This window comes from Condylura cristata, unplaced genomic scaffold, assembly GCF_000260355.1.
Source record: "Condylura cristata isolate star-nosed mole 26May11 unplaced genomic scaffold, ConCri1.0 scaffold00004, whole genome shotgun sequence".
Classification (NCBI taxonomy): domain Eukaryota; kingdom Metazoa; phylum Chordata; class Mammalia; order Eulipotyphla; family Talpidae; genus Condylura; species Condylura cristata.
This window is the reverse complement of record NW_004567105.1, coordinates 70,773,461-70,787,952: the sequence shown is the minus strand read 5'-3', so window position 1 is coordinate 70,787,952 and position 14,492 is coordinate 70,773,461. Positions and strand designations below refer to the sequence as shown.

Here is a 14,492-nt window from a genome sequence, read left to right as displayed (position 1 = left end):
CTAAAAAAGTATTTCTCTTTACTACTTAGTAAATCCTAGCATCCGAATAAATTACATTATTTATTGCCTTAACAGAAAATTAACAAAGGGGGGGTCATAAAGAAATAACCCAGCCTTAGCCTTTTATATTTCTGTAGGGAAGAGTTATATCACTTACTGAGGATGTTTTAAAATTGTTTTTAAAAGTTGGATAGATTATTAGTTAAAATATTACCCAGATCATAACTGCTTCATCTGTTGACTTAGATTGCCAACAAGAAGTATACCAAAATTTAATATGTTCAGAATTTATCTGAAAAAATGTACTAAAGCAAGTTACTACAATGTTGTGGAAACATTATCAGTATAAAATGTCTACATGTCAGTCTGAAGCTTATCAATGTTAAATATTATTACTTGGTACTGCTTACCAAGTACATTTTAATCTTTGTGTTTAATGGGATCTTGCTTTCCTGAATAACATACATTTACCTTCTGATAGAACATGACTTTTGAAAATTATTGTTTTAAAGTATAAGCAATTTACAACCTTTAGCTGGATTTCAGTTTATATATAAAGTAGGGTTTTAATTCTTTTAAGTAGTATTGCTAGTAGTGAAAATACCAAGATGAAAAAAGGGAGTAAACAATGAGTACAACAAAGTGAAAACAATAATTAAAAGAAAAAAGTGAAATTCATTGCTATTTTCTTATAATTTACTTCCACATCTCTCTCTCACTTAAATCAGAAATTCTCGTGTAGACATTTGGTGTCCCAAAGAAAGAAACTTAGTTTTACCACTGAGAAACACATTGCTAGAAACAGAATAAATATATTTTATAAAAGTATACTATCCATAAAGGTAAACCAAAATTTGAAAGTTCACATGCTGATTATGTATGAGTAAAATATATTTTAATCAACGTTAAAAGTTGAGCAACATTCAAGAAATTTTAGGGACTCTGTCAATGCACAAAATACTTCTTTTATATTATTATCTAACTATGGCCACAGACGTATTTCTTTCTACAAAATTATTAAACAACATATTTACATTAATTTACATTAATGTAGTAATCAGAAGATAAAGTTAGAAACTGTTTTAACTTACCCCAATTACTTCCTGTGTAAATAATAAAGTATGCATAGCAATTAAAACAAACTCATCCTGACTAACTATATAAGCGTTGTACTTATTATTATTTCCTTCAGTTTTAAAGTCTTTGATTTCTTTTTCTGAAGAAGATTCAATGGTTGACGAAGATCAGTTAAATGACAACAAACATTTAATTTCAATTATGTCAGAAAAGATCGTTATATTTTAGAATAGTAATAAAGCAAAAATGGTTTACAGTTTTAAGCTATTATTTAACATGGTTTTGGAGCAATAATCTTAAATACTAAAACATACCTTGCCATGTGGATCAGCAAACATTCTTGTGAAAATTTCGCATAATCTTTTTAGTTCAACTCGACTGTCAAAATAATAAAGGGCTAATTAATATCTTGCTGTAAAAAGTAATTTAAAAGCAACCTGACAGTTAACTGGACTTGTCAGAATTAAACACAAAATTATTAAATATAACAATAATAATTCTTTTGCAACCCACATTGTTTCAAGGTTGAAAAGTTATATTAAATGAAATTATAGTCATGTTAATGTAATATGAAAGGGGAAAATGTATACATGACTTTTCCCTGAACATGAACCTAATCCTTTAAAAGGTAAGATGTTGGGGCCTCCCTGGTGATGCAGGAGGTTAAGTCTCAGCACTGAAAAGCTACTGGTAGCCACTGCAGCACCAGTTCGACCCCCGGCCAGGGATCTAATAACCCATATAGTGCAGGGATCTAATAACCCTGTTTTGCCTGCTGCTCCCCTCAGCACCCTCAGCACTTATTTCAGTAAATCCGCCTGTTCTGTTGCCTACTCTGTCTCCAGTGACTGCTCTTATCCACCTGCACCCCAGCTCTTGTATGCATAAATAAAATAAGTCTTAAAAAAAAAAGCGAAGATACTTTTTTTTTTAAAGATAAGTTCTTAAGTTGCTCCACCTGTGGCCAAACCTTTTTAAACTATTCCTACCCACATGCCACTTAGAATGAAATTTTTAACTTACTATTCCCGTAGTTTGGATGGGCATGTGAACAGTATTATGATGACTATTGCAGTTGTTCATTAGGTGTGATATGTACACATTAAAATATATCAGGTAGTATATAGATAAACATTTATTTTAAATTAAATAGTTCTTATACTTCCTAAAATAAAAGCAGCTTATAAATGAAATACTGATTTCAGGTACGAATGAAATCAGAGGTAGTTCTATATTTTAGTCCTATATAGTCAAAATTATGAATCGTCTAAAAATAGGTTTCCTACTTTTCCTATAGAGGTTTAAAACATTATACAGATAAAGACAATAAAGTAATTAGGAAGGCAAAAGTCATTAGGAAATTAAACCAAACCAAAACAAAACAAAAAACCAATCTAAACTTCCATTCTTAGAGACATTCACTACAATTCCATTTCATGTACACAAACACATTATACAAAAACTAAGAATGTATTTTCATTTTTACATGTGCATAAACATCTTTCCTCCAGTAAGCATGAATTGTTAATAAACCACTCAGCTTTAATATTATATGCATATTTAATTATTTACTAATCAAAAAAAAAAAGATTAATTTTTCACTTAACTTCTATTTGGAATTTCCTTTAAAACTGTTTCTTTAGGCCCTCCCTGGTGGCGCAGTGGGTTAAAGCACAGCACTGAGAAGCTAAAGCCACTTCTGCATGAGTTCAATTCCCGCCTGCCCCGGAGGTGACCACATGGCGTGGCAGACCTCTCCTGACCCGCCCGCTGCTCCCCTCAGCAGTGTACTTCGTAGATCTGCCTGTTCTGCTCCCCACTCTGTCTCTGGTGAAGCCTCTCACCGCCCCTGAGCCTCTGGCCTGTACCCCAGTTCTGTATGAATAAATCTTTAAAAAAAAAAATGTTTCTTTAGCACTCTCCTGCACTGCTGGTGGGAATGCAAACTAGTACAACCACTATGGAAAACTGTTTAGAGGTTTCTCAAACTGCTAAAATGGAGCTTCCCTATGACCCAGCAATCCCATTCCTAGGTATCTACCCAAAAGACACAAAAACACTGATTCAAAGACACCTATATCCCTGTGCTTATTGTTGCTTTATTTACAATGGGAAAGACAAGGAATCAAAAATGCCCTAAAGTAGATGACTGGATTAAAAAGATGTGGTACATAAACACAATGGAATATTACTAAGTGATCAAAAAAGTTACTCATGCTTTTGCAGCAACATGGATGGAGCTGGAAGGGATCATGCTTAGTGAACTAAGCCAGAAAGAAAAAGAAAAATACCCAATGTTTTCACTCATAGCAGGAGCATAAAGGACCAGGGTGGGTAAAATAATAACGAACAACTATATACCAGAGACATTTCATGGCAGTGGAATGGGGAATGGGATCAAAAATGAGGAGGTGGAGTGGGGGAAGTGCATGGGACTATGGTGACGGTGCATGGATGAATTGGTGATGGGAAGTCCACAGGGAGTATAACTGAAATGGAAAAAGGACAAAATGATGTAAAAATAAATTATAATAATAATTTAAAAAGTTAAAAAAAAAGTGTTTCTTTAAATAGAGCAAGTGAATTAAGCTTTCTTTAATAGTGTAGAGCTCTTTTTTTCTTTTTTTCACACCTATCATAACATGACTTCATAGGGAGTGGGTTCCAGCAGCTCAGGTTCCTTTCCATTCGTTCTCACAGTGCTTCTCTAGGTGGAGCAGGCTGGTGCATTGGTTGAAACTGTACTTTTCTCTTTGGGTTCCTTTTTTTTTCCTAGTCATTTTCTTTCACACGTTTCAGGAAGCTATCTTAGCTCTTAGAGTGCTTAATGTGCTCAATATGAACATTAATTCTCTCTGCAAGAATCCTGCCCTTTACCTGTTTGTTTACAACAAATGTCAACTGCATTTTGGGTAACATTACATACTCTTCCAGTTTTGCCATGGTAACATTTGTGGGGCATTCCTTTTTGAACAGTGCCCATCCCCTTGATGTCTACAATATCACCTTTTTTGTAGATTTGCATGTATGTAGCCAAAGGAACAACTCCATGTTTTCTAAAAGGCCTAGAGAACATATAGTGGGTCCCTCTTCTCTTTCCTTTTGTATTGGTCATGCTTGGAGACATACTGGAGATGGCAGTTCGGGCCAAAAGGTGAATTAAACTTTTAACTAATGTAAACGTATATGGTCCTAAAGAACTGAGGCTTGGGAAAACTTCTGGATGCTACTTGCTGAATTCAGGCTAAGTCTGTTCCCTACCAGTATCTCTAAAGTGCTATGGAAACAAAGTCAAGTTGAAAAGTGCTAACCTGACAGGACACATCAAGACAACACAACTCACCTTAGTGTTCTCTGATTTTTTAGTAAGTTCTGCAGACCAAGGAGACCTTCCTTCCTTTCTGACCAATTGGAACTAGCACATCTGTTGAGGACTTCTGCCACATCTTCTGTCTGCCTCATATATGTAGGGATACTACCATTTCGAGAACTATAGGAGCGCTCTGAACAAGCACTAGATGCATCGCTGTTGGCATCATCATCTGAATGCATTCCATAAGATTCGTATCTCCTTCGAGCAGGTTTTTTCTGTTATACATAAAGAGTCTAGTTAGCATTAGCTAAAAGAATATACCAGTCCTTCACAATTTCTACTGGCCTCAAGTATACTGCTTTTGTTTTAAAATCAGTATCAAGCATGCTGCTAATCATTATAATGAAATGTCAATATTTAGTTTTTCTTCAGAAAATTGTTTAGAAGTTAGTAGAGGATGAACTATTCTTTAACTATGGGAAATAGTAGAAGCAGAGTAAGGCTACATGGAAGTTCAAATACATAAATGGGAAGTGCTAAAAAAATGTGGGTATTTCCACATTTCTTTCCTTTTCAAAGAAAACCAGTACTACTAGAGTACAAGTGAACTGGGCTGTACTGGATATTTAATTTGATAAGAGGAAAATATTACCTTTTTTTAAATAATGAGAATAGCAGAAAATGGATCATGTATCAGAAAAACACGTATTTCAGGCCCTCCCTGGTGGCGCAACAGGTTAAAGCACAGCACTATGAAACTATAGCAGCCACTGCAGCACAAGTTTGATCCCTGGCCAGGGAGGTGACCCACATGGCGCAGAAGACCTCTCCTGACCCGCCTGCTGCTCCCCTCAGCAGCATATTTCAGTCAATCTGCCTGCTCTGCTCTCCACTCTGTCTCTGGTGAATCCTCTCATTCACCGCACCTGTGGCCTGTACCCTAGTTCTGTATGTATGTATAAATAAATAAGTAAAAGAGTAATGTTTACCCTTACAAAAAGTTCCATTTGCTCTTATCTACCTTCTCTTTCCTCTATTCTCCTGTTTTCTTCTACTATCACCTTTCTTTAATCCCTTCTATCTAATCATTATGTCCCTAGAGAAGTGAAATACAAAGAATGACAAGAACCTGTTTTGCATGCCATGGTTTTTAGGACCCAAGTTTCTTGAAGTCCTCCATGTTTTTTCAAATGTATGTACCATCTATTTCAATAAATGTGAGTAAGCATTTTCAGATTTGTTCCATTTCTTTACATGTCAACTGTATCATTTAATATATGTAAATATCAATTAAACCTTCCACATTAAAAGTGAAATGAGAGTAAATATAGCTTATCTCAGATTTCCCTGGAATAATTTGAACAAACCTTTAATAATATTTGGATTTAGATTGGTGAGCAAAGAAAACTGTAGAAACAAAAAACACTGATAAAAATTACTATGTGTAAAACAAATAACAAAAACAGTAATTATAGACAGTTACAGATTTTCTAAAGTCTAAAATCTAAAATAAATATAACTTGAACTTAATTCCAAAATTCTATAAATGTTTCCATTACTAAATGCCTCATATTGACTTAGAGACATCAACTTAATTTAAATTGGGGATGTGATTATTTCTTATTTTGGCCTTCAAGATCAGCTTTGTTACAGATGTCAGTGTGAATGACATTTCATTTGCAAGAATTAACTGGGTTTAAAAGTGAGAACTCCTATTAGGACCACTATCTAATCAGTACTTCCTTATTGATAATTATATATGCAGTAAAAAAGGATTATAACTAAGAATCTTATTACTTCCACTCTAACTTTTTATAGAAGACTATCATCTGTTAAACTGATGAAAGCAAAGAAAAAAGTTACGGTATCACAAGATTGTCAGAAAATAGCAATGTCTATACCTTAGTCCGTATGTCTCCTAAGAGCTGAGAGCAGTAAATTTTTAAAGAGAAAAATTGAAAATAATGAAGAACATTTTGCCAAACAGCACAGTGAAGTAGGCATAATGCCCATAGTCAAAAACATTAAACTTTTAATATATAGATAAATAAGCACTGCTTATTAGCAGATTTTAACTTTAATCCTACCAACATCCCTTAGTCTGAAGAGAAATATCTGGGCTACAAAAATATTCCCACAACTAGTTTTCTCAGAAGTTCAAGTCTTCTATTTGGATCCAAAGTTGTTGTTTCAAAGTTTCCCCCAGATCAAAATTAGGCTTAATATATGGAAATTTTTTCTCTAAAATTGATAGCTATCATGGTAATAGATAAGCTATGCAAATAATGGAAGTAGACAAAACCAAATTATTGGGATTCAAAATTAAACCTTGATTGTTAAATATCCCTTATATAATTGAAACACATCTTAGTATACAGTAGTTCAAGAATAACCTATTCAGTTCATAAAATTTATGTGAACAGAATGTAACTAGTAAATAATCCATTTTAAAAGGAACTAGAAACCATGACTTGAGAAATATATCAATGAGGAATAATAAATTCAAAACATCTAAGTGATTTAATTTCATCAGAATAAAATGTAATCAATATATCCCATCCATAAGAGGGCAAGTTCCTTCATTTACAACAAAATAATCAAATGCCTGAGTGAAAGGGGAAAATTCTGCACATACAGACTATCAGAGCAGAACTACATATCTGATTACATTTAATGTAGTATAGCTATGACCAATGAATGTTTGTAAAAACTTGCTTTCCAAATTTATATCACAAAAACTATACTATATCACCATAGGTTAAAATGTGATATATAATTTTAGAAGGCATAATGTAGTTTATTTCAAAACAAAGATGGTCTTTTATGAATTCTGTGTAAGAAACTGAGTAAATGATTCTCTGACAAAGAACTAATACCATAATTTGAAAGAGGATATGTCATACTGAATTGATTTGGAAAACTGCAAAGGTCATCTTCAATTCATTCAATTCTTCAATGATACTTAATAATTTAAGTGAGAAAAACAACAATGATATATGCGCCACACTTTCTGACAAACCATAATGGATATATGGACTGTATTTTGAAACTTCACTGTTAATATGTTAGGCATAAACGGCCAGGGAAATATCTTAATTATATTTTTTGTCTATAAGTCTTATATCCTCCTCAGTTCAGAAAAAACAAAAAACTAAACAAAACCTATCCCAAACTAAAACAATATGTAGATACTGAAACTTAATAACTAGTTTTGAAATGACAACTGTAGAGAACACACATATATAAAAATCTATCTACTCTGACTTTACTATAGTGGTATAAGACATGTTACCATATTAAAATTATAAATATTTATATTCCTGATATCCCATCTATTATTATTGGGCCCTGGCTTAAAGTTATGACAAATAAACTTCAAGAATTAATTACACTGCTCTTCATTTTCACACTGCTAACTTCTGACTTTCCTAGATTTAATAAATAAGAATTGACCCATCTTCTTTCCTACACTGGTGAATTGTTTATGCATACATTCGTTTCAGAACTGGAGCATCTACAAAAATAAGGAAATTGAGAAGAGTACCAGGGCATCTGCTACTGCTTCCTCCACGTCAGAACCTGTGTTCAGGACTCTCATGGCACTGACAGAAGATGACAGTCGGCTTGATTGGCTGATCCCATACCCTGGACCTAATTCATCATCAGAAGAAAAAAAAGCTTTGAGAAAGCGATAAAAGCAACAGTGTCAGACTGAAAATTCTAAGACCCTTTGGGGGAGAAAAAAAAAACCAATGGGGCAAAGCATTTTAAAAGCAATACTGTATATTCTGGGTGCATTTAGTTTTTGGTCAAGTAAAAGGGCAAAGGCAATTAAAATTATGACAATGTGTGGAAAATAAATTTAAAGAATAGGAAGTATGACACATTTACCAGAAAATAGAAGAAAGCACTGCTAGCCAGCAAGGGCTTGCAAGTCTACAGTCCTAGAGTTAATCCAGATTTATTAGTCAGGCAAATCTCACCCATACAGGTGGGCCACAAAGTAGCCCAGAGCAAAGATCAAACTGCAAACCAGTAATGACTAGGGAGCACAGTGAAGCCACAGCAAGAATTTACAAGGGAAAAACTCCATTATTTTTCCTCCTTTAAGACAGGTTTGATTTCATTTTACAAGTCAATTATTCAATATTCATTAAGCACCTATTATGTGCCCAACATTCTGAGGTGTAAAAAGACAAACCAGAAACAAATTCTCCCCCCCTCAGCTACTTTCTATATCATTATTTACAATTAAAACACTTCATCCACCATTTTGGTTTTTTTTTTTTTTAAACATATGCACAAAGATGAACTACATAACTAAGAACATAAAACAATTCTGTATTTTAAAATGACATAACTTAGGTTAGACAAAAGAAAAATGTTCATCTTCCAGTAAGAAAAATGTTTAAATAAGGTGCTAAAGGGGAGAAGTTACTTGGGGGGGGGGGTGGTAGTTAAGAAAAGAATCACAAATGATTTATTCTCCAAATTAAATTTTAATGAAAACAAATCAATTTTCAAACATGAATATTATTTTATGGAAACTGAAAAGGACAAAAATTGAGATGAATGTACAGATGATAGTGAAAATGTACTCATCCTTCACCTGCGGCCCCATATACATCGGGGGCGTAGAGGGCACCAGTAGATCTGGAATGGTGTCTGGAAGCTGGAATAACAGGACCATACATACCTCATCTATTACTACAGAAACAAGGAATATGGCAGCACTACAGTCAGGCAAGGAGAGTGAATTAACACTGACGTTACTATTAATAGTTAAAGATCAAAATACTGCCAAATAGGGCAGTTAAACATTAGTATTACATCATCATCCTTGACGTACAATGAATCTTACACCTGAGGGGACAGACACAAGTTCCACAGGAGACAAAAAAGGGCAAGTATTCAAATGGAAGGAAATGTCAAAAGTACAGGCATGGAACAACAACAGAAAAATGAACATTGTAGTTAAAAAAAAAACCACTATGGTAACTAGTAGTCAATATTCTTATTTCTAATCCTGAACCCAGTAAGGTGGTTATTTCTATTCACTTTTATAGATGGGTAAATGAAAGCATAGAGAAAAGTTAATTTTATCAACACCAAGTAATACACCTCAGTATCTGTACTCTTTCTAGGTCTTTGCTATTAAAGTCATACACGTACCATCTTTACATTGTTCAAAATATAACATTTCATTAATGTTAACATATACATTCTCCATACATTCATGAAATATAAGTTCTGAGCATCCAATAGATGTTTTAAATAGCAAAACACATTTGAGCATCAAAAAAAAGCATACTGATAATTTAAACAAAACCCCCAAAGAAGATAAATATGCTAAATCTAAATTTTATGCTTAAAAATTTTAGATGTTCATAACACATGAAGTCAATCTTTTTATTACCAATGGAAATACATATGCTAGGGAAATTAATTTAATATTTAATACAATAAATTACCCTTATTAAAAAGCTCCTCTTTTTCAGATTCTTTATAAATGATACATTCATTCCTTTGTCATGGACATTAATGACCAAGGAAATGATCAAAAAGATCGAAAGGATTAAACAGAGAATACTGTACAATATATCTAATGAGACCGTCATTAGTAAAAGACCCTAATACAAAGTCTTAATTTTACTGAGCAGAAGTAGTGGCTAAAATGGTGAAAAGGAATTAAACCAATGGAGAAATGCCTACTGGATGGAACTTCATGGAATCAACAATTACCTGTGGCTGAAGTTAACAGAAAGAGACCCACTCATATGCTTATAACAGAGTAAGTCTTGTTTTGAATTTTGATTCAGGAATAAATGAAAGCTTGGAGTGCATGTTGCAGAGAAGTTCAGTTTTGCTTAGCTCTAATTTATTTCTGGATTCAGGGCCCTCACACTAACCCTGCACTACAACTGAATGGATGGCAAGTAATGGAATTCATCTACTGACTAGCAATATTCAAGTCAGAGGACCATAAGGATTCCACAAAATTGAGTAAGCAACAACAGAATACAGGCACACAGAGCAGAAAATATGAATGGGGAAGACAACTTGATCTTCCAGAGTGCCACTCTATCCCTGTGTAACAAGCAAAAGTAATCTACTATATAGAATTCATATGTAAATTAAATGTTTATAAAAATAAATTCTTCTAAAACTAAGCAATTAAAGGTCAAATTATCTTTAGCACAATTAGAAGTTTCATTAGAATCAGGGAAATTGCTTCATTTAATAATAAAATTTAGTGATATAAATTTTCAAATGACAGTTTTGAGATGAATCCAGAAAATAAATGGTAGGATAACATATCTCTAAAAATAGGAGTATTAACAAAGCTTGCTTTTTATGTAGTTAGTAGCTGGTTATAAACTTTCTCTGATCTCTGACTGTTATACAGCTTCCAAAAGGTACAAAAACAACTTTTTCTGTTTTCTCCTTGATATCTTCTATTTTCTAATAATTTTTATTAGCATTATACATAGGCAGGTGTTATATCACTAAAAAAACCTACAATCATCGCCATCAAAGTTAAAACTATTGCTATGCAAGCACTTAGAGCTTCAGCAGGAAGCGCAGGAACAGCAGCAGCTGCAGTGGTGGTGGCTGCAAAGATCGCCAAGATGACCAAGAGAGCACCCTGCGTGCCAGGCCCTACACTGAAATTTTTTTCGATATTCTCTTATTTATAATATCTTCAAACCAATTCTAAGAAGTACATGCTATTATTATCCAAGTTGTATAAGTGAGTAAACACTGGTACAGGGAAGTTACAGATCTGAAGAGTGGATCTAGAACTCAGATGTTCTTGAATTAACACTTCTACTTCACTTCCTTCAACTCTTCAATGCAACACGCTGTTTTATATAAACACATATACAGGAGAAGATACCAAGTCCATACACAGGTATAATTATTTGTATGTATATGTAGATGCATACACACACACAGTGTGAACTAAAAATATCTGTGGTAAATATAGAAAATTAAGATCATTAGCACTTACCTGGGTCTGGAATGCAAACAAGGATGAAGATACCCCTTCCTGCATCCCTAACTCAATGAAGTTTTCTAGGTGAGTGCCAGACACTCCAGTGATATATTTGAGCCATCTGGCCCAGAGAACAAGAAACAGTCACTAAAAATTCTGTATAATATGCTATCTAAAGAAACAAAAATTTCAATAGACAATGGTCTACTTAAATGTCACAAAGAGCACATTTCTAAGCAGTTACAATAATGGCTATAGGTATATGAATATAAACATACTAGTACTAGTTAAAATGCTGAAGGACCATTTAGAAATTCTAAATCTTTTCAATGAATAAAAAATTCTGTCTCTCTTAAAATAAAAAAGGGGCAACTGAACCAGGGAATTTTAGGGAAAAAATATTAAAAGGTTTAAAAAATTATCATGTCTTTATAACTAAGATAAATATAGTATTATAGTCATGTTATAATACAAACTCATAATTAGGAACAGATAGATTTTACAATAGTGACATGACATGAACTAATATTTGGGAAATGACTGTTAAGCTGTAAAATACTGTATCAATGTTAATCCCTCCCATTTTAGTAAGTTCAGAAGTTAATTTGTAGCACTTGTTCTAGTAATATAAATTAAATACATCTAAGCTAAAATGCCAATATGCTTTTAAAAAAGAATTTTACAGTCCCTATTTCACTTGAGAACTGAGTATTTAAGTATTACTTTTAATATACATTTACTTTTTAGGAAAATCTTGAATTGAGTATTCTGTCATTTTTGTCATTGCTTATACAATGACACAGTTGCTCATTTAAGGCAAATAAATAACAAGGAAATTTCCCAAATATATTCTTTCTTCAAAAAGCCAGAAGAGAAACAGAGGCAAGGCCAGACCATGAAGAAAGTGAAACTGTAGATATTAGATAGTGACAACCGGAGGTGAAAGCAATGTACCCCACACCTGTCCAGATGCTTACCAAGGGGCTGAAAAGATCGGACAGGACTGGTGTCCCTGCTGCTCTCCCGACTGGCTTCCCTGCTACATCCTTGACTCACACTTGGTCGAGGAATACGACTGCTTCGGGCTAGAATGAAGCACCCAGCAGCATGGAAAGGAAGAAAAGAAAAGATTGCATTTGCATTTTTTAATATCTTGGCTTAATTCTTATTTCTTAAAAACTGATTCGTAATTTTAAGTTTTTCTAAGATTGAGAAGTAACTTGAATGGAGTATTCTGAGGAACACAGTCAAATTTCTGAATACAGTCTTCTAGTTTCTGACATTAGAATGCCAAAATAGATTTTACTAACATTAAAAGACTGAAAATATAAACGAATTATCTCCTCAAGGTAAGATAGCTAATTCAATGTAAAAACCAATATTTCAATTGAATTTTGTTTTCCTCAAAACTGTAAGTCTTCAGTCTGTCAAAGGCTGAAATACAAAGGAAGTAAGAGTTCACAAGTCTCACACAGAAAATCTTACCTACTGAGAGCCTCGAGGGGCTGGCCTCTCTGCTGCATCCCTGACTGCGTGGTATCTTACTTCTTTTCTGCGCAGAGGCTGAATTGACCAGGACTCTCTGAACACCAGAGCTCACAGTGGAGAGGGTTGTTGTGGTCAGAACTCTTCCTGGAGACCCAGACCGGCTGCCAGCTAAACGCCAAACATACATACAAATGTTAATAAAATGTGAACTCCAAGAACTGTTGAAAGGTTAAAAATTCAGGAAATACATCTGAGGAAACTGATAGTATGGCAATTTCTAAATTCAAAAGAATGTACTGAGGAAGATGTATATAAAACTGTAACCTGGAAAAAAATTAGTATACTGTATATACTAGAACTGAACAATAAATCATGTATAACACATTTTCAGTTTGGGGGGTATAAAATGCTAAGTTTAATAAGGACAATATTATTATAACTTATCTGACAAAACACTTCAAATGGATAAAATGCTGTATGTGAAAAAGCTATATTATTGAGAAGGAAAAAAATTAATTCTACTACTGCAATTATTTTTGTTAAAAATAATGAAAAATCACTTCATGTTAAAATAGTTTGCTGAGATACCTCTGAATAGGTATAGCAAAAGTTATCCATCCTGCTCTTATGCATATTTTAAATGTTTTGCAAAATTAAATTTAAAATATTTACAAAACTGAGAAAAACCAGAAAAAAGAGTATTACTTCCAGCTATCTGCCTTCAAATAGCAAAAGGAACTTGGGTGGCCATGGTCTGAGGACATAGAAGTACAGAGGGTACACTAGGAATAATAGGTAAATGTCAAAGAAGTCAGATTCTTTCCGAACTAGTAATTTTTCAGTGTCAGAAGGCTGATGACATGTGGTTAAGGAAATAGAGAAAGGGAGCTGGATAAAATCACAATAGACTTAAACAGGGTTTAAACGTTAAGAAACATGGTTTTAAATTAGAATTACATGGCTTAACTTTTACGGGGATGAGTTCCCTTGTCAATCAAAACACTGTATGTCTGTATTCAATGGGAAAACAGACTGGTCAAGACAGAACTGAACTCTATTTCTGAATGGCAGCACTGTAGAAATATATAAATGTTATTTAAATGATACATTTAAATAAATCTTTATGAAAACAACTTTTCCTTTTCACTGGGCACCATTTTCTCCCAACCAGTAACAGTATCACTGCTCACCTTGTATATTCTTACCCAATCATTCTTCACTTGTGCAGAGTAGAGATTAAATACTCAAATGCCAACAGGGACAAGCAGGGGATGTTAAGAAAGGTGGAACACTGAGTGTAGTGTAAGGCAGAGAGGAGTGACTTTCAGCCCGGCTAGCTCTCTCTTGAGGTGATACTGGCCAGTTTTTGAGATTTTTTTTTTAAATAAAAGTCTTGAAATTTATTTTACCACATTGTATAGTCCAAATAATATGTAAGAAGAGGCAGGCTGATTGCAGTTCAAAGGGAGCTGATATGTGACTTTTGCTATAGTTTTCTTGGAATGATCTCACTGAATTCAACCTATACTGGTGCTTAATTCTTTACCAGTACACAAAATGAAACTTATCTTCCATTGGTAATAGCAGTATTGTGAAATAATTGAGTAGAAGAAATTC

General features: G+C 33.7%; 1 protein-coding gene and 1 pseudogene across 13 annotated transcripts in view; both read right to left on the bottom strand.

The window, feature by feature from the left end:
- CLASP2 (cytoplasmic linker associated protein 2) overlaps positions 1 to 14,492 on the bottom strand; it is a 140,937-nt gene that overhangs the window by 34,546 nt on the left and 91,899 nt on the right. For 7 of the 13 annotated variants that reach the window (XM_012720279.1, XM_012720280.1, XM_012720281.1 and 4 more), the window contains 7 exons: positions 12,873 to 13,043; positions 12,365 to 12,472; positions 9,000 to 9,062; positions 7,935 to 8,041; positions 6,292 to 6,315; positions 4,421 to 4,665; positions 1,392 to 1,455 (listed from right to left, as the gene is read on the bottom strand). In XM_012720279.1, coding sequence (XP_012575733.1) covers positions 1,392 to 1,455; positions 4,421 to 4,665; positions 6,292 to 6,315; positions 7,935 to 8,041; positions 9,000 to 9,062; positions 12,365 to 12,472; positions 12,873 to 13,043 — 782 coding nt within the window. The remainder of the gene's footprint in view (positions 1 to 1,391; positions 1,456 to 4,420; positions 4,666 to 6,291; positions 6,316 to 7,934; positions 8,042 to 8,999; positions 9,063 to 12,364; positions 12,473 to 12,872; positions 13,044 to 14,492) is intronic. The other 6 variants (XM_004676334.2, XM_004676336.2, XM_012720288.1 and 3 more) reach the window with 3 other exon arrangements.
- LOC105853191 lies at positions 3,694 to 4,216 on the bottom strand (annotated as a pseudogene).